At 46.0% G+C, this 19997-nt stretch overlaps 1 protein-coding gene across 7 annotated transcripts in view; it reads left to right on the plus strand.

Moving 5' to 3' along the window:
• Positions 1–19997, plus strand: part of TSPOAP1 (TSPO associated protein 1) — a 71143-nt gene that overhangs the window by 45805 nt on the left and 5341 nt on the right. For 4 of the 7 annotated variants that reach the window (XM_080562789.1, XM_080562792.1, XM_080562793.1 and 1 more), the window contains 12 exons: positions 558–1151; positions 3082–3384; positions 3699–3878; positions 7308–8435; positions 9027–9153; positions 9306–9457; positions 9641–9809; positions 12286–12357; positions 12732–12770; positions 14042–14145; positions 15914–15985; positions 17173–17301. In XM_080562789.1, the coding sequence (XP_080418915.1) occupies positions 558–1151; positions 3082–3384; positions 3699–3878; positions 7308–8435; positions 9027–9153; positions 9306–9457; positions 9641–9809; positions 12286–12357; positions 12732–12770; positions 14042–14145; positions 15914–15985; positions 17173–17301 (3069 nt within the window). The remainder of the gene's footprint in view (positions 1–557; positions 1152–3081; positions 3385–3698; positions 3879–7307; positions 8436–9026; positions 9154–9305; positions 9458–9640; positions 9810–12285; positions 12358–12731; positions 12771–14041; positions 14146–15913; positions 15986–17172; positions 17302–19997) is intronic. The other 3 variants (XM_080562790.1, XM_080562791.1, XM_080562795.1) reach the window with 3 other exon arrangements.

Here is a 19997-nt window from a genome sequence, read left to right on the forward strand (position 1 = left end):
GTTTTTTTTCTACTGGGAAGGGACTTTTCTGATTAATACCCCATTAGCATGGTACACCGGGGCCAACTTTGCTGCAGGTTGGTTACTTAGGGCAGATCCAGATTTGTGGGATCCCAAGTGGGGACCCCGTAACTGCAGAATGGTTAAATTGCTTTGTGGTGGCTTCAGTAGGGAGTTTCATCATTCCTCATAAGGGTGCTTAGCTTGTTAATTTGATTCCAATCTCTTCAGAACATAGTAACAGTTCCTTTCTGTTGACTGTCTTTCACGTATGTTTTTTATCCCAGCATTACAGTGTCTTCCTTTTGCCACGTTTGTGGTGTGTCCACCTGAAACATGGGTGGGGAAGAGACATAACGGTGCAGCCTCACCATGGTGCTGCCAATAAGCCCCAGGAAAGTTAATAACTCATCTTTGCCAGTGATGTTATACCCAAAAGCTGTGACTTTCTCTTTACTGTTAGGGGACACTTGTTAACTTTGGGTTCAGGAACTACCTTTCTCAGAAAGGCTGAGCTGGGCACAATAAATAACTGCTTCCTGGTTCTTTGCTTGCAGGCAATAGAAGTTACTTCTCCAACAGCTGGGAGCATTCTTGTGGACTTGTCCCAGCTTCAGATGTTCCAGGTGTGCCGGGAAGTTTCTGTGAGAACAATGTCTCTGTATGGAGAGTCAGTAGATTCAGTTCCAGCCCAGATTTCCTCAGTCTTGCTGAGAACATCTCGTCACTCTTCACATTCAGATTCTGCTGTTTCTACTACTTTTACCTCTAGACTGCCCTGCGGAGACCCCAGGGGCTCTCTGTCTGCGCGCAGCCCACCCACACACCAGACAGTGGCACTTCTGCTTCGACAAAAAGTTTCCACTGATATCTCAGATGCCAAATTGACTGATCTTTCTTCCAGCCACGATGGCTCAGCACGATCTCTGCCAGAGAAAGCCTCCTCACCGCTGCACCTCTACTCTCCCAGTGCTTCCTTGGTGCACACCATAGGCACTTTCCCAGAGGGATCAGGCAATGCACAAGACAAGAAATGCCTGACTGTGCCTCCTCAGCAAGCTGGCAGCACAGTGCTCCCTGGTGAGGGCAAAGAGCCTGGCCCTTTAAAGGAAGCAGAATTGAAAGGCTCAGACGAATGGACAGAGGTGAAGGTAAGCTTAACGTCTCGTGCCCAGTGCCTCGTGTGCTGGGAAGGAGAATGAATGATTTTGGGGAATGGAATGACGTGCTGCTGTTTGTCTTTCTCCCGTTGTGACGCACTGTTTTCTTTGGGCCATCGTCCAGTGGTTGGCAAACTAGGAAACAGCATTGGCTGCTGTTGTGTGCCTGCAAGAGCAGAAGAATCTCACTGCTTGATTGCATGTGTGCAACCGGAGCATGAGTAGAGTTAGGAAAGCAAGAACTCCTTGGGACTGGATGGTGAAAAGGATGTTTCTACTGTTTTTGATGTCAGTGTTAGTCAGGCATTGCTGTTGTCTTTGACTTGCAAGAATCTTCTCCAGTTGGGTGGACTTGTGCAAGGCAGAGTAGGCCCCGTAGCAAGAAGGGGCACTGCCCAGTTAGGTAGCAGTGTCATAGAATCACAGAATGACTGGGGTTGGAAGGGACCTCTGAAGATCATCTAGTCCAACCCCTCTGCCAGGCAGGGTTACCTAGAGCACCTTGCACAGGATGGCATCCAGGTGGGTTTTGAATATCTCCAGAGAAGGAGACTCCACAACCTCTCTGGGCAACCTGTCCCAGTGCTCTGTCACCCTCCCAGTAAAGAAGTGCCCCCTCATATTGAGCCAGAACCTCCTGTGCTTCAGTTTGTGCCCGTTGCCTCTCGTCCTGTCACTGGGCACAACTGAAAAGAGACCAGCTCCATCCTCTTGACACCCTCCCCTCAGATATTTATGTATACACATTGATGAGGTCTCCCCTCAGTCTACTCTTTTCCAGGCTAAACAGGCCCAGTTCTCTCAGCCTGTCCTGTGTGACAGGTGCTCCAGTCCTCTGATCATCTTTGTAACCCTCCTCTGGACTCGCTCCGGTAGTTCTATGTCCCTCTGCTACTGGGATGCCCAGTACAAACTGTCTTTGTGCAGCTGTCAACAAAAAGATGCAGGGCAGGAGGAGTCTAGCTGTCAGATTAAGTATGAAATCCAGACCTGCCTAGCTTTTGCCTAAACTCGGGGCATTTAGAAACTAGGTGCTGCAGTGTCTAAATCTCCTTTGGAGTCTGATCCTGTAAATATTTGCTAAGTGTGTCTGGTACATAGGGACAAAACTGTACTTTGTTGAAAAATGCAGTGGAGAGAGGCTGCCTTTTTCAGATAAACGGTTAGCAAAGGAGATGGCTGATGAAGGCCTGCCTGATTTACCCTCCTTGTTCCTGTCTGTGCAGTTGTACTGTTGTCCATATTCTTCACAAAATCCCATTTTCTTCACAGCACTTACCAGCTCCAGGAAGTGCTGGGATAGTGTCCTCACCCCCAGCTCAAGCTAACCCGCAAGCTAGTGCTCAGGATGTTTCTCTGGAACAGCAGAATGGGAAATGGCCTGGTGGTATAGGTTGGGCTCATCTTGTTCTTGCTGCTCTAAAACTATTTGTTGATATGCCTCTGTGGCCTGGATGTGACATATGAGGTGGCTGGACTCGCAAAGGTGCAAAGCACAGTGCTGTAGTGGAAGGGCCCACCTTCGGGTAACTCTGAGGAGGAGTTTGTTCCAGGACAGGCCAGCCTTCTGTGCTACAAAATTGGCTGCCAAAATCTTCATGCACCAATGACACAGAACACATGGTATTTCAGACAGAGCAGTGGGGTTAAGGGTCCCCTTTTGGTTCACAAGTGTTGGATGACATTTCCCCCGGGTTTCTTTTTGCTCCCTGCCAAGAAGGGGCTGGGTGGGGGGTGCAGCAGACTGGTGTCATTCACCTCAGAACTGCTGGCAAAGAGGCCAAGGTTGAACTTCTCAAATTGTCCTTGAGGGGTCCTTTGCAGAAGAGTAGAAATAGAGCATGCACAGGGGGGGCACAGGAAGGTCCTGCAGACGATGCTGTTGTCCTGGTGATGCCTTTTTTTTTGGTTTGCTTCCCAGATGGAACAATCTGTAACCACAGCGCCTGAGCTAGAGACCCCATCTAGCGGTAGCCTGAAGATACGTATGGAGACCTGCCATACGTGCTCTGTGGAAGAGCCACTAAGAAGTCCCAGTACTGAAAGAGAGAGAGAGACAAAGGAGAAGCACTTGAGCCCAGAGCCTGTGCCCGCCCCAGGCCAGGCTGACAGGACAGAGGGCACCTCCCGAGATGCAACCACAGGTGGGAGCAGCTGCCAGGAGTTCCTGAGGTTGTCCCCTGGCAAGGAGGTGATGAAAGAAATGTCCAGAGTGAAAAGAGAGGTTTGTTTTGTACCTTGGTCAAATTTCTGCCTATGGAGGGGGATATAGATTGTATTTAATATCCTTTTTTTTTCTTTCTTTTACAGTCTTAAGCTGTACCCTTCTTTGCATGCTATAAAATGTCTGTCAGTTTTGTGTGTTTATGCACACATTTGTGTGTGCATGTGCCAATTGCTGCACCGGGTGCTGTCCAATTTATTTCCTACCACACTTTAACTGCATGTGTATGAGAGAAAAAAAGTAAAATGTTACTTTATTGCTGAAATAGAGAGGGTGCCTGAGAGGACTGAAGAAATTGTTTTGGTTTTCCACAGCAAGAAGAAAAACTGTCTGAAATAGGAAGACGACAGCTCACCCTTTTTGCTGAGCACAACCGTAGTTCAGACCTTTCGGATATTTTGGAAGAAGAGGAAGAAGATGAACTGTCCTCAGAAACTCTGGAAGAAAAGAAATGGGATTCAAGAGAGCCGTGTTACAGGGAGAATGGGGAAAAGGTAACCTGTAGCAGAGTGATGCTTGTGGGGAGCGCCAGTGCAGCCATCCCATGTCATCAGCTCACAGGAGAAGGTGCCGGTCTGGGCCCAGCACTCTCAGTAGTGCGTGACTAAGTTCCTGCATGCTCTGCTTTTACTCCCAGCATTGTCTTTAAGCTGCTAAAATGCAAGTTCTTTGTGATAGGGGAGGGTGTTTATATGTAATAAATGTGCCCGGGGTTTAATTAGTTGGAAAAACACACGATGTAATGTGAACTTTAGATCCCAGGGTGAAAAATCGATTGTAGTGATCAGGTTCTTAATGTAGATGGAAACAGTGAGCACAAAGGAGTCTGTAAAGTCCACCCATCTATAGATTCCGTACCAATCCACCGTCCATCCCTCCAAAGGGAAAATGGTCATGTAATATTTTGGCCTTAGTCCTGCACACACTCCTGAACATGAATCGTGTCGTGCAGATGATTTTGTTTAAGCCTTGGTGTTCTCTGAATGGAAGGATTGCTTGTGGGAGCAGTGCAACGGCTTTGCAATTCAGATGTTACAAGTGAGGAAAATACTGCTTAAGTTGAATTAGGAGTGATAATGTTTATTCATGTTACAAGTTCAAGCAGTTAAAGCTGGCTGGAGTGTTACAATGCATCTGCATCAGGAAATGCGCGTAAAACTGCATGACTGGGAAGGGATATATAATCACACAAACTTTGACAGTTGAAATGAATGCACATGAGGGAAGGTATTAAGGCTGGATGACTGAGAAATTAGAAAGGTTTGCAGGAAATGTGATCTGCCTGTATTGCAAGAAACGCCCTGATTTCTTTCATGTGATCAAAGAACAGTTGTAGTTCACTGATGCTGAACTGTGTGGCTCATAGCCTGCAGCACAGATGGGATGGATCTGCTGAGCATTAAATAGACAGCAGCAGAAACTGCAATGAATCTGGAGTAAATCTGCTGCTGCTTTGTCCCCTTTTGAAGGGGGTTCTGCTTTGGCGGGGAGGCTGGACCTGCAGGGCAGTGTGTCAGGAGAGCCTGGTGGCTGGAGATGTGGGCTCCCTGGGAAGAACATGTTGAAAGGCTCTAGATTGTGCTAGGGAAAAAAAAAAAGCGATAAAAACAGTTAAACAGTTTCTCTGGAAGGAGAAAAAGGGGAAATGAGAACAGTTAGAAACACCATTACTAGTCACCTTTTCCTGGACATTTTATTAGCCTGAAAGTGGTTTTTTTTTTTTTTTTTTTTTCCCCTGACAAAGAACTACCAAAAAACCCATGTACACTCTGATGGGTTGAGCAAACTGGTGCTTCTTGACCTGGTAAAGTGATTGTTTTCTGTTCTGGCAATGCAGAGTTGATGGCATGAGTGTGACAAGATGCTGAATGGGTAGGGGGCATCAGGGGGAAGGAAGATTTAGGGCACAGAGCTCACTACACTGCTTTGTAATGTAGAGGAAGATGATGGCTGAAGTCGGGCCAAGCCTTGGCAGGCCTATTTTCTAGGCTTCTGCATATTTAGTAATGTTCTGGGTTGTTTCAGGTCTCCTCAGCTGACTCCAGATATGTGGGATAAAAGAATGGAGGGGTTCTGATTTTAAAAAGTGTAATCTCATTTATGTTGTTTAACTTTCGTCTTGATTGTTAACTGACTATGAAGTCCCAGACCCTTCTCACGTTACATAATTTCATTATCCTACTTCTTTCAAATATGAAGCAGTGTTTCTTTTCTTCAAGATTTGTGTTGTCTGAGTCCCTGGATTCCTTTTGTCTTGATGTAGAAGCTCACACTTGCATAGCTGCAGCTTCAACTTGCTAGAAACCATTTATTATATTAAAACTCAAAAGCAAAGGCCCCAGTTCTGTAAATGTCTTACTAGACTGTTTTTTGTGGTTGCATTTATAAATTGGCACGTTACTAATTTGTGCTAACAAAGTAGGGCCTTGAGTGCTCGTCCTATGGAGAGTTTTAGGAAGCTGAGCTTGTTTGGTCTGGCAAAGAGGAGGCTAAGGGGAGGTCTAGTAGCTGCTTGCAACTATTTGAAGGATGATTACAAGGAGCAGAGAGCCAAAGTCTTCTTGTGGGTGGCAAATAATAAAGAAACAGGCAAGAGCCATGAGCTGCAGTTTGGTTCATGTTGGACATTAAGTACAGACTTCTTTCCTAGGAAGGTGATGCAGCCCTGGGATGGATCTCATGGGTCAGAGGTGCAGGAGCTCCGGTCTTTGTTGTTTTCCAGCCTCAGCTAAGCAAAACACTGCTTTAGTGTTTGCAACAGTCCTGCTTGGAAGTAGGAGATTGAACTAGACACCTCTGGAGGTCCCTTCTAACCCCTTCTAAATATGATTCAAGACCAGCTTTTGCTTGGAAAAAGTTACGGAGGTTGAAGTAGTCAATAGGCAGCTTCCAACTGCCTTTTCACCCTATCGTGGTTCAGTTTTTAATTATCTCTGCATGGGCAGGCTCGTGGCTGTAGCTTAAAACATCAGTAGCTACATATGCTTTGTTAACTACTTATAAATGTTTTTAGAATGTCATGATACAAATTATCAGGGAAGTTGGACCAGAGACCGCCAGGCATATCTTCTAAGCTAAATTATGCTATGTTTCCAGGATTCTACCCTTTTATTTTACTATAAATGTGGTAAAAGGCAAAACATAACTTACACAGTCGGTCCAAAACAAGTTTTAAAATTCAGTGTTTTTCCAAAAGTTTTATGTGACCAGGTAGGCTCTTTCCCAGATTGCAGGTGAGATAGAAGTATGCGTGAGCCCACTGAGATAAAGGACTTTCCTGTATATTCATGGCAATGCTGCATTAACCTGGATTTACAGGCAATAAACTACTGTAGAGCTGGCCTTTGACAGATGAGAGGAAGGGTTTGGGGAAGGTGCTTTACAGCAGAAACATCTTCAAGTTGTCCTGCTATACAGAGTCACTTCCTTATGTGCCAGTGTGAGGACAGAGAGATAAGGGAGGACTCTGGGTCCCTGTGTGGGCACAGGCTGTGAGCCTGGTCCCTGTGGAGGGAGGAAGCTGACCGGCTCCAACGTGCAGCGAGCAGCTACGGAGGATCTGTGTTGCTCCTGGCCCGTCATCCCAGGCTGGGAATGCTGGAGCTGCGGGGAGTCCAGCAGGCGGGATGGAGGGCGTTGCAGACAGTTGTCTGTGCAGAGGCAGAGCCTGGGAGGGAGCTCATCCATGCATTGGCCTTTCTCGCTTTCTGCTGCATTGCTAGTTCATCTGATTGTCTTTGCCAGAAGACCCATTGCTATTGTTTGCTTCCTACCCTCGCTTCTCTGCAGACCACAGTCGCTGCTTCATACCGCTGTGCTGGGAGGGAATCCACTGTAACGCTGTCTCTCTTTTTAATGCGTATTTCCTCTCTTTTTTTCCTTTTCTTGTCCTGGCTGTTGCTTTTCTCGGGGGCTGGGTACAGATGGATCTTTGTGATACTGACAGCGATGAGGAGATTCTGGAGAGGATACTAGAGCTCCCACTTCAGAAGAACCACAGCAAGAAATTGTTTAGCATCCCTGAAGTGACCGAGGATGAGGATGAAGATGAGGATGAGAAGGGTGTTATGGAGGAAAAGGCAAATGCTCAGGACTCCTTGGAAACGCCTACCTACCATGCAGGAAGGACCGAGAAGCCACTCAGCATCCAGGAGCCATTTTTAAAGGCAGATGGTAGTGATTCTTCCCCAGATCTGTCCACTGAGACCCCACGGGATGAGCGTACTGTTAAGGAGAGCAGAGGGGATGCTGACCATGCGAGCCCTGGCTTTGAGCCTCTGGGCTGGAGTCAGAAAAGGGCAAACTGGAACTGGGGCTACCAGGAGAATGATCCAAAGCCTGGGACTGGGGTAAGCCCCACTCAGAGCAAGAAGAAGGGAAATAATTATCGAGAGAAGATCCGGAGTCGGCCTGAGATGGGTAGGAAGAGACAAAATGATCTCTCAGAGCATTGCAGTCGTCTGCTGGGCAACTGCAGCCAGATGGGAAGTGGATTGTACAGAGCTCCTAGCCTCAGGGAAGAGCTGAACATTGTGAGCAGCGCTGGTGGTAAGGAGGGGTTTGATGTGTACAATCGGGCCAGACAAGGAGCCTCACGAAGAAACCACAGGAAAGCAGTGGTTTCAGGGTTTGGAGAACCTGCTTTGGCGGCAGCACGCTGCTCCAGCCCCAGGAACCTAGAAATAGACGTTGAATATGACTCTGAAGACGATCAGGATTCAACCTGTGCATCCCCCCCTGAGAGCAGGCTGTGGCCAGAAAGGTCCCAGAGCTGTGTGAGGGATTGGAGTGATTGCTCCAGTCAATCTGAGGTTGTCCACACGGATGGCAGAAGGGACCTGACCGGACTGGAGATGTTGGAAGAGCAGGACATGGAGTGGGCTGGGTATCCAAACCAGCACCTGCGATTCTTCTGCCAGGAGAAGGAGGCACTGAGGTGTGAGAGCAGCTCTGAGGAGCAGGGCTGGGACCTGGACTGTAAGTCACCTGTCTGGAGAAGGAGGCTCGAACATCCTTGGAAGGGGATACGTAGCACCTCCTTGCACAAAAGGGTTGGGTGACTTTTCCTATTCTGGTTTTGAAGCAGCTTGCAGTGGCGTTAGCTTCCCTTCTGCTTCCCTGGCCTGCCTGTATCTTGTTTTGTTCAGTGTTGTCCAGAGAAAGGACCCTCTAGGATCGTCCGGAAGAATATCTGGGAGATTCTGTAGTTCTGTGCTGCTTCGTGCCTTTTCTTGTATTAGCTGCTTCTGCTTTTCCTGCTAAATGACTGAGTGTCACCGATGCAGTATTCCTTTTCGCACTGGGTCTTCCTACCTGCAGCAGGAGGCTGTGGGACTCAAATGAGAACCCCTGGTGAAATAAGCTGATTTGTGAAAGCTTTGTGTAGATGATGACTGTAATGTCATTACCTTCCTTTGAAATGCCCTTTCCTGCGTCCTTGCATCCCCGGTGCCAGGCTGGGTGTCTGCCTGTATTTAGTTCTGTTTTCCACCTCCCATAGTATTTTCAGCTCTAGAGTGTCCCTGAAGAGGAATGTTGCATTTGGATGCACTGCGCTTTGTGGAGTGCATTTAGGCTGAGCGCTGTTCACGTGAGTTGGAAGGCAGAGGCTGCTACTAACTCTCTGGTGGTTCCTGTTGCAGGCGTCTGGTAATAAAGATCCTAGGGGCCAGGAGCTGTCTGGCTCAGCTGCCTGGCAGGCTCCCAGCAGAAGAGGGAACAGGAGCGTAAGAAGAAGTCAAATGCAGAAACCTTTGCTCTCTAGTCCAGGTGAGTGGGGAAGGAGGGGAGAGTCATGCAGCAGAAGAGAGGGAGGCTGTTGGAAATTGCATGGGGGAGGCTGATAGTATTTTAGCCATGCAGGTCTGTGGCAGGGAAATGGTGCTTACATTATATCTGGTGTGTCGCCTAACTACTTCCAGGTCCTCCAAGGAGTGCTGCGTCAGAAACTGCTGTTAAAGATGATGGCATTAGAATATTTGTGGCCCTCTTTGACTATGATCCTGTTTCTATGTCTCCTAACCCTGATGCAGCAGAAGAGGAGCTCCCGTTTAAGGAGGGGCAGATCCTGAAGGTAGGAGCAGGTCTTAGTGAACATCTACTCTATATGGAGCCACCTCTTGTTCCAGGGACAGCGTAAACTTTGGGAAGCGGAGCTTCCTCATCTTGGGAGTTTCCTTAGATTCCCTTTCTCTGTTGTCTTTGTGTCTTGGTCCCTGTAATGTAAGCAGTCCTTGGCCTGTCTTTTACCTTGCAGGTGTGTGGAGACAAGGATGCTGATGGCTTTTACAGGGGTGAATGTGCAGGAAGAGAGGGTTACATTCCATGTAACATGGTATCTGAAGTCCAGGTGGAGAATAATGAAATCAAGAGGCAGCTCCTAAAGCAAGGGTTCCTTCCTGCCGACACGCCAATGGAGAGCATAGGTACTGTATCTCCTTTCTGTGTGTGCTGTGCTATTGCCCTCACATGTCCTTGCTGAACTGTAGAAAGCTCAGTTGTGCTGTCAAGTTTTGTGGCCAATGCAGCCCACCAAAATGGCTCATCCCCAGGATCTGAACGCTTGTTTAGTGGCTACAGTAGTGGCAAGCAGGGATGTCTGAGGTCTTGGTTCATACCAGATTCTAGTGCAGCACAGCACTGCCCAGAGTTGCATTTGCAGCTGCTTGAGTTGGTCCAGTGCTTGAAGTGTTGTGCTTTTGAACTCCACACAGAGTTTGGTGAAGCTGATCCTCAGTAGAGGAGGAGGACCAAAAGTTTGAAGAGCAACTGAAATTTGTGAACACAGTTTTCACTTTTGTGCTCTCCCTTGTTCTGTGAGTTTGTAACTGAGCCTGTAGGCCCTTAGGTGACAGAATTGCAATGTGGGAAAGAAGAAAGATGGGCAAAGGCTCGTAGTGAATGGTAGGAAGGGTGTGAGACAGCAAGGCAGTCAAGCAAGAGTGTACAATGGGCAGACCTTGGTCCGTGGGCTGTTTCTCACTCACTCCCTGAAGTACATGGTTCAGTGGTTTATGCACTGCAGAGGCTTTCCTGTTTCTTTCCACTCATGTTCAGAGAGAGGAGAGGAGCCTTCCCTGGGATTTGCAGCCATTACTGCTTGGGCTGGGTTAGACTGCAGTTGGAGGGCTATGAGCTGCCCTGAGACTGCTGTCAACAAACTGTGACCCACATGCCTGTCTTTTATCCCTCCGTCTCATCCCGTGCTTGTTTTTGTACTCTGTGCTACCAGTGGCAATTCTTTGACCTTCTCCACTTGTTAAAACGAGAGGAAATTTGTGGTTTGGCCAGCCACCTTTTCCTCACCAGTTCAGCAGGTGGAAACAGCACACGTATAGGGTTTTTGGGTGCTTGGGGTGGCAAAGGACGGAGCTGTTCTCACAGGCAGTCGAGGAAAAATGAAAAAGAAGCAATCAAACTTGTTTCTGTTCCTCTGCATGGAGACCTATTGTCCAGCCCTTGAGACTAAGGGTTTAACCATGCCCAACTGCTAAATGTGGGTCTCTGGAAGGTGAGCCCTCAGGAGCACAGGACTTGGAGGCAGTTGCTTTCACTTTGTGGCTGTGTGTTTTTTGGTAGGTCTGTGTCTGTTGGCCCCTCTCATGTCTACGGGGAGCAGAGATTTTACTAAGGCTTTTTTCACCCCTGGAACATTCATAATGTTTCTCTTGAATTTATTCCCTGGTACTCAGAGAAGATTTGATGCCCGTGGCGGCCTTTGTACCTGTGTGGACGTACAGGGCTCTCTGTCCCCTCCCCTGTTGCGTCCTCCCAGAATAAAAACCTTAATAGCTCTGAGACTGCATGAAACATAGTGGATTTGAAATATTCCAGAAGAGTGGGGATAGTGAAAAAGATACGTGGGGGTGTGTGCAGAGACGGTAAACCTTGTTCCCTTAGGCAGCTGGGCTGTACGTGCCTGTTTTTGTGCTGCTGTAAACCCGTATTACAGCCTGGTAATTGAGGGAATGCCTCTAAGGGGTTGGTCTGGGTACTCCTTCTGCAGGCTCAGCTGGGGACTCCTCTAGGGATGTATGTGCTGGCTTCTCTAGAAATCCTCACTTTTCTGGAACTTAAAGGGACATGTTCAAGCACTGAAGAGCCATACAGGGGCAGTGGATGTGTTTGAGCGGTTTGTACAGTGAGAGGCTGAGGGATTGTGGCTTGTTTAGCTAGGAGAAGAGAAGGCTTGGGGTATGTGAAGAATGACTTCTGGCAGCCCTCTAGCACCTTAAAAGAGGTTAGCGAGCAGGCACAACCGGGCAGTTCATGGTACTGCATGGCTGAAGGAAAAGGGAAAATAATAATCAGTTGAGAGTTATGACCACATAAAAGAAACAGATCTCTCACTATGAGGATAACCAAGCATTGGTACAGGACTCAAGAGGTGGGGGAATCCCTGTCCTGAGAGTTTTTCAAGACCCAGTGAGGCAAAGCCTTGAGCAGCCTGGTCCAAATCCAGTATTGACCCTGTTCTGTTCAGAAGTTTTAACAAGAGACATCCCAAGGTCCCTTCCCACTTGAGCTGATGGGATACACCTCACCTGGCATTTTTTAGGTACTAATGGTACAAAGGCTTTATTTTATCTTTGTGGTGCTACTTCTGAAAGATAAAATGCAGCTAAGTGGCAAAGTTTGTCAGATGTGTACTGTGGCATCAATTATGGGCAAAAATACAATGTGGAATTCTGTATATGTCTAGGATGTGGATCATGCCTCGTCTGAGTCCACATACAGTAAATAGAGACTGGGGCTTTGTGCACAGAAATCACAGTGTCTGCTTCCCAGGGGAAGCATTGTCATGCCACTCTGTTGCCTGTTCACTCTTCAAGATGCTTTTCACTTTCCATTCACTGTCTGTTTCTCTTGTCTATTTATTTGCTTTTTTGGATTTTTATTAAGGAAATGGCACATTTTCTCCACCTCCACGCCGCCAAACCGTCCCTCCTCCAAAACCCAGACGCTCCAAGAAAGGTCTGTGTCACCCACTGCTTCCTCTTTGGTTTTTGCAATAGGATTACAGACTGCATTGAATTTTTACTACTTGCTTACAGGACCCTCAGATGTTTGTCTCTGTACGACTGCTAGGAAGTGGAAAGAGATTCCATCCCTGCTGGTGTTAAGTTTTTTTAACAACAGTGATGTCTTTTATAGTTTTGGAGCTTGACCTCTGCGTCCTATTACATCCTTGAGTCATGGTTACTGGCTTAGACTTTGAGTTGCATGAACAGTTTGCTTCTGTTTTTTGCTGCTGTGGTGTTTGTTCTTTTTATTGTTGTTTGTCAGTTATGTGGTGTGGACACTGTTGAAAGACGAATACCCATTGACAAGATGTTTTCTCCCCCCAGCAGAACTGGATAAACAGGAGAAGTACAAGTCTCATCCAGGTAAGAATTGCTCTTTCTTACTGTAAGAAGGGGAATGCTACATTGGCATCATAATACGGACACTAGTTTTGTGGTCATGGGCAAATCCAACATCCTGTATCACAGAATGGTTGAGTTTGGAAGGGATCTCTGGAGTCTGCCTTGTCCAACCCCTCTGCCAAGCAGGGTCACCTAGCACTCGTTGCACAGGGTCACATCCAGGCAGGTTTTGAATATCTCCAAAGATGGAGACTCCACAACCTCTCTGGGCAACCTGTTCCAGTGCTCTGTCACCCTTACAGCAAAGAAATGTTTCCTCATATTCAGCCGGAACTTCCTGTGTTTCAGTTTGTGCCCGTTGCTTCTTGTCCTGTAGCTGTAGTCCTCATTCAGAGCACTGTAAGTAAGAGAATGGTCATTCTCAGGGAAGAAGAGTTGTAGTTCTTTAATTTATTAGTGACTGCAGTGGCCTTTGACTAAACAAGGGAGCCTTTGGAGGTGAAGGGCACACCTGGTTTTGCTTTCCAAGGGCAGGGTAATCTCTTATTCATCTGATGCTGCGATCCTTAAAATCCAAGGTCCCTTGAAGGAGTTCTCTCTATGCTTAGGTGCTCTGTGATTTATTGATGTCAAGAGAGTTCAAGCCTGCAAACACCTTGCTAACCCATGCAGTGTTGACCTGAAGCATAGATCAGACCTGTAAGATGAAGGACTGGACAATTTGTGTTTTCTGTAGTGCCAAGCTTTGCTTTTGTAGAGCCAGAGCAGGTCTTTAAGTAATGGGGCTGAGCAGGTAGGTGGTTGTAAAAATGCAGGGTGTTGCCTGCCCTTCCCTTTGTGCTGAGCTTTGTGCCGGTGTGGCTGGACTGCCTGTTGATGTTGTTTAGGGTCTTCCTGTGTCCTTGGCACTTATTTATTCCTCAGGATATTTTTTACATGGAGAAAAGAGAAATGTCCATTGGAGACACTGTAAAGAGACTGCTGTCTTGTGTGTTTGTATTCGTTAGTATATAAAATTAAAAAAAAATTAAAACTCCTGTATTTATAGGCAGGATACCAGGGTACTGCAAGTGGGAGATGTCACCGGTTCTGTGATTGCGAGTTAATGCAGGAGATCAGAAAACTGCTTTACCAGATATCTCGGGGTCCTCTAAGACCTCTTGCTCATTCAGTTTCCCCCTTGTATTCATTTTATTCAATTTACTCCCAAGAAGAGTGAAGAGCTGCTGTGATGTGGTATTTTGTCCTTTGCCTTCCAGCTCAGCATGTTTTGTTATGTTTTTGTCCTCCAGGACAGAAGCATCAGGACTTTGAAGCTGAACTACTTACTCCTCGAAGTATGATGGCTGTCTTTGACTATAATCCTAAGGAGAGCTCCCCAAATGCAGATGCAGAGGTAACCAGCAGCTGCTCAGTCCTCTGATACCTTTCTTTTTCCACTCTTTTTTTCTTCTGTCCTGAGACACTTAAGACTTTGGTCAAAACTAAGGTGATTATAGCATGGCAAAATAATGACTAAAACGATTTGGCTGAAGCCATAAAATATAAAGTTTGCCCATACGTTCTCTCATGTATTTCCTAATAACAGCAGTCAGTTATTATTCTGTGAAGAGTATGAAGCAACACACCCCTAATAGTTTTCAGTATTTGTCTCTGTGAAGCTATTAGAGCGTCTTGTGGCCTTGTAGCATCCTGTAAGTGTTTAGACAGGACTAAACAGCCCCTGCTGCTAGCAACTGATCCGGGGCATCCTGTGGTAAATGGAAATACCTGATTAAAGGTCAGAATTGATTTCTGATACTTATGGTGAACGTGTCTTTATGGAGCATGTCTTTTGTGTTAGCTACCTGTGTAGGTCTTTGTTCAAGCAAGAACACTTAATTCCAATTTAATGGACCAGTCCTCTAAGCTCGGCTTTTCAAGCAGTCTCTACATATAATCCAAACAGGGATTTTGTGGATAAATATGTTTCTGATGGAAAGATTGTAAAGCAAAATCCTTCCAGCAAAAAAGACTTTCTGAATTAGAACATGCTCTGTTTTTGTTCCTCTGTAGCAGCATCGGTCTACTCTGAGCAAACATAGTATAGTAAAAAGAATGTATGGCCAAGAGGTGGCGCAATACAGGTAATGCTTGACACCCGATCTGTGTGTTTCATGAACAAGAGAGCCTGCTTCTGAGGACAGAGTATTTTGGGGGTAATGGATTATTTTAGGAGACATACAATAAAAACATGCATCAACCAGCATCTATGCAGATATTCACACATCTGACCAAAGAATTTTTTTTGAGTCCTTGTCAACAAGGTGCTGTTGACATTGCATTATTAGAGATGTTCCCCATTCAAACTCACAGAAAATTTGGTCACTTGATTTGCTGGAAAGCTGCAGTTGGTGTTTTTGAACCTGCAGAAAGACCTAATAGGATCAGCTGTGCAGTTCTTTGTGCCTGTGAGTGAAGTTCCCTAGAAGCTGCTTTCTGCTAGGACAAAGTCATTCACTGCCATCAGTAGGAACCTGCAGCCTCAGGAGAGAAATCGAGTACTGGGAACTAAATAAAGTAAATATATCAGAAGTAGGTCTCTTCGAGCCAGTGCTTCCGTGGTTCTGTGAATTTCATGTAAAAACATGTCTCCAATGGGACTTGCCCATTATGCAGCCTGTTGGAAGACTCCACCTCTTCTATCTTAGAGCAACTGTTTCACTGTAACTGGGGGGATTCCTTCCATTAGAAGAGAATACCTATATCTTTGGCCTTGGTCTTGTGCTCCAAGGAGTACCCTGAGCATTGCATACAGAACAGTCATCCAAGGTAAGGGGGGATTTAGTGTTTATATTAAAAAGGAAAAAAAAAAAGGTATTTCTGGTGCTTGTTCAATTTGTTCTTGGCACCCCTTTCTAGAACAGGTGGTAGGTACCATTTTGAAGTTCTATTAAAATTGGTTTACGAGACAAATTTTGCTCTTATCCTACTTTATGAAATGCTTCCTTAACACTGAATTGCACAATTTCCCAGGTTGGTTGTTCTGCGTTCTGTTCCTGCAAGTCTTATCACAATGGCCTCCCTCACTCATGGTGAGATTGTGCAAGCAGCCCAGGGCAACCTTGTGAGAAATTCCAGACAGTGCTCCTCCTGTGACCATCATTTCCTTTTGTTCATTGCAGGCTGAACTGACTTTCAGCGCAGGGGACATTATCACTGTGTTTGGGTCCATGGATGATGATGGGTTCTATTATGTAAGTATTGGGGTTGGCTGGGTCCTTTGGCTACATCTGAAATCCTTGGATTCCATCTAGTGGCAGGAGAGCAAAAATTAGGGGACAAAATGTTCTGCTGCTGGAACACGTGAACACATGCCTCCTCCTTAGAATAAGCAGATTGTTTCTTGCAGTCCATGTTCCTCCTCTAAACCTAATATTCCAAATGGTTCTGAGTTTCTTTCTTGGACTAAATTGACTGCAGGTTTCCCAAAGCCTAAGATGCGTTTACTGCACATACATCAGTTGCATCAGCATCTGCTACAAGCTGATTTGTCGCCAAGGACTCTGACACATGGTCTTATCCAGGACAGGAGGCTAAAATGGTAATATAAGAATAAAATGTATGCTGATCCCCATCCTGCCACACATCAACATACCAACTTCAACAAACACTGATATCTGTTTAATTTACTGTGGATAGCGGGGGACTGTGCCTGCCAGCAAGCTGTGTGTTAGACACGTTTCTTAGCCCTTGGATCATCCCTCTTTTCCTGCACAGAAAACAGTATGCAGTCATACATCAAAGTTGAGGTTCACCACTAGGTAAAGTCTGGAGGCATTGTTACGAATGTTTTGTTTGACTTCCTTCATGGCGTTGATCAGACAACATTGCTGGGGTTGTTTTGTCTCACCCAGCTACCTCTTGCTGAACTAGAGACAAATTTTTGGAAAGACAGCCAAGCTTGGTTTTGAGCTCCAGATGTCAGTGAGCATAGAGACAAGGCCTACAGGGCATTGTACTAGCAGTACTTCATTCTTAAAAAAATTAAATACCAGAACAATTTAAAGGCCTTTAGGAATCCTGTGGCACAATCATGTTCCAGTTGCTTCCAGGTTATTAGTGGAAATTTTTTGAGTTTGTAAAGTGCAAATAGTCTTCATAGTCTATGACTTAGAGGTGTCTGTCCATGCTGTTGGAATACATTTGTCATAACTTGCCATCATCTTTTCTTCCTTTACACTCGTGTGTTTTTGCGTTTTGAATTGTTCCACAACTAAGCAAGAATGTGAGTTGTGAAACTTACTGAGGATGCTTCCAACATGAATGTGTTCCTGGGCTTCTCTCAGGCCGTAGCATAGCCTTCTCGGAATGGGGCTGCTCCTCTATTTATTTTTCCATCAGCCAGGAAACCTGATATGGGAACTGAATGTTGATCTTTCAGGGAGAGCTGAACCAACAAAGAGGGCTTGTCCCATCTAACTTCTTGGAAGCTGTAACTTCAGATGGAGGCATGGTTGAGGAACTTCATTCAAAAGATAAAGATGCTTTTCCACTGAGTTCTGAGAGCCAGGTAAGATTGTGAGACTGCATAGTACAGACAACCAAGCTGTGACATGGTCATGGTTGGAGAGTGGGTGTTGCACAGCATGCAGCATCTGATGGAGTGATTTAAGTTATTGCATGTAGCTTGATTCATCCCATGGGAGCTCAGAAGTTTAGAAGGGAGCACCAGGAGCTCTTCTTAAAGACTTAGTATAGTACAAAATGAGGCACGAAGCAAGAACATTTTCTGGGACCTCATGCTTGTTATTGTCATGTGAGCAAAGAACATCACAGGTCCCACCAGCAAGTTCTTCAGATGCACACAAGGGTCAGTGGTGAAATCCTGCTGCAAGCAAAGCAGTTCAGCCAGATCCCCAGACGCATGAAATTCCTCACATTTGCTCATATCCATGCCAAGGAGTTCTGGAGTTATTGACACCTAAGCACCAATGCTTTTCTACCTATCCCAAGTTAGATGTATCTTAAATCTGTCCAAGGCGCTTTCAGGAAAAAAAAGAATGAAACATAGAGGGAAGGATCAAACAGATCTGAGGAGTGGATCCACAGGCTAAGGTGCTGGGAGCAACCCACAGATGCAAGGGATTCAAAGGTTGAGCTATCCCCCTTGCGTTATGTTTCTGATACTTTTCAAGCAAATGCTTAAGCAGGAGATTTGGGTCATCTGCCAGATTCAGTCAGTCCTCAGAAGGTGTGGCCAAAAGTGTGACACCTCCCTGGTCACTGCCTGTGCTGTGGCATTCTAGACAGTGGGAGGCAGGGAGTGACACAGTCTGGTCCCAGTTCAAATGTACTTATTCCTCAACCTTCAGTTCTTCTCGGGGAGGTTATTATACAGGCCCGTAAAAGTGTGGAAGAGCAGGCCTAGATTGGCTTTGAGGCAATCCTTAAGGAAGTATGCTGTCCTAAATCCTCCTCTGTCAAACTCTTCACTGGTGTCACCCTAGCTTTCTATCTCTCTGCAGTGTCATTTGTCATATTTTTCATTCTCTGCTCCTCCTTTACTCACTTCCCACCTACCTTTCTTCAAATGCTGCCTGGACTTCCACAAGCTCTACCTACAGCCCCCTCTTTTGCTTCCAGGCATTTGAAGCTTTGTTGGTGTAATGTTTGTCCCACAGCCTCAATGTCTTCTTACGAGGCGAAGTGGCAGGACTGCCTCAGAAATAAGTTTTGAGGGTAGTTTTCTGGATCATCTTCTAAACCCAGAAGTGGTTTTGGTCCCTTACGCTTGCCTGTTTTGGATACTGAGTCACTTTGATCTCAGCCAACAAGGGCTGGTCCTTGCTGAGCAATCAGAGAAATTAATGAGCTGTTACTACCAGGGTTTAGCAGCTATGAGGTTACACAGATCTAACTTTCTGGGTGGAAACAAATATTCAGAGTGGATTTTCTTCTCCAGTTCCGCTATCAGAACAATGGACTCTTCACAAATTATCCATCTATGAGAACAGAGGTTGCCAAAGGAGACAGGAACTAGTACAACTATAGCAGGCTGAATTCATAGTACAGCTTATTGTGGACCTGACATCCTCTCTGGCATTGATCAGCAAGGGCCTGTTTCATATGTTGGGGGATCATTATTCCATCCCCAGCCTGGGCCCCAGAATTTGTGAAAAAAAAAAAAAAGATAAATAATAGGAAATTCAGCGAACCTTCAGGGTTCAAAGAGCTGCCATTTGTAAATGGTATTCTACTGAAGAGAGGTAAGAGAGACCAACAAGGCTGATAAACAGAGGGACATACACAATAAATCCGTCTGATCCCCTGCTGAGCAGGGAGCACAAGCTGCTCCTCCTTGATGCTTTATAATTTGCTGCTGCTCCCCTCCCCTCTCCCCTTTCCACTGGGGCTGGGTTCAGCAGGAGTTGACTGTTTGCCTGGACACAGCAGTTTGGCCCAGATATCCTTGGGTGCTCAAAGCTGTAATTTTTTTTTCTGTGATTCATGACACCTTTTTTAAACAGGAATACCTCTCAAACATGATAAACCCTCATGTCTATATTGACATATTTCAGGCTTGCCTGGCCTTCAGTTCATTTGTATTTCTATGCCAGAGATCCAACAGAGCTTTTCGTTGCATTTGATCAGACTTTGGGTTTGAGCGGGAAGCTGTTGCCTTAGGCCAGGATAGATTTGGTAGCTCTGTCACTTGGCCAATCCACGAGCTGCTGTTCCTTGTGAAGTCTGGGAACTTGGAAAATTCAGTTCTTGATGATTAAGCCAATTTTTTATCATTGGGAGTCCACATTAACTATGCAAGCATGACTTTCTGTTGTCTGCTTCTGTGTGGTGGCAGACAGTTTCCTGTCCTGCTGCCTCCCTGCTTCACCAGCACACCTGTCCTGGGTGATTCTGGCTTAGCACTCCTAATTACGTGCAGTCCTGCTTGTACTTTGCAGTCCAGCTCCATCTAAACAGCTTCTAAATAGGAAGGGAATGTTTGTCCCCTTGTAAAAGCAGTATATTTATCCTGCTCATAACCAAGCTTGTACTAGATAACTACATTTAGTTACGTTTAGTGAGTCCTGAGAAGAGACCTTACCCACTGAGTTTTGGCTGTGTTGTATCAATTACAGCATCCTGACCTATGAGCAAAACACTTGATGGGTAAGGCAAGAAGGAACATGTTCTCCTATAGAAAACAAGTATTTTAAGGGCCATCCCCGAGCTGTCATAAACTGAGTGATACAGCCAAGCACGAGG

Source organism: Anser brachyrhynchus (genome assembly GCF_964034855.1).
Source record: "Anser brachyrhynchus genome assembly, chromosome: 20".
NCBI classification, from domain to species: domain Eukaryota; kingdom Metazoa; phylum Chordata; class Aves; order Anseriformes; family Anatidae; genus Anser; species Anser brachyrhynchus.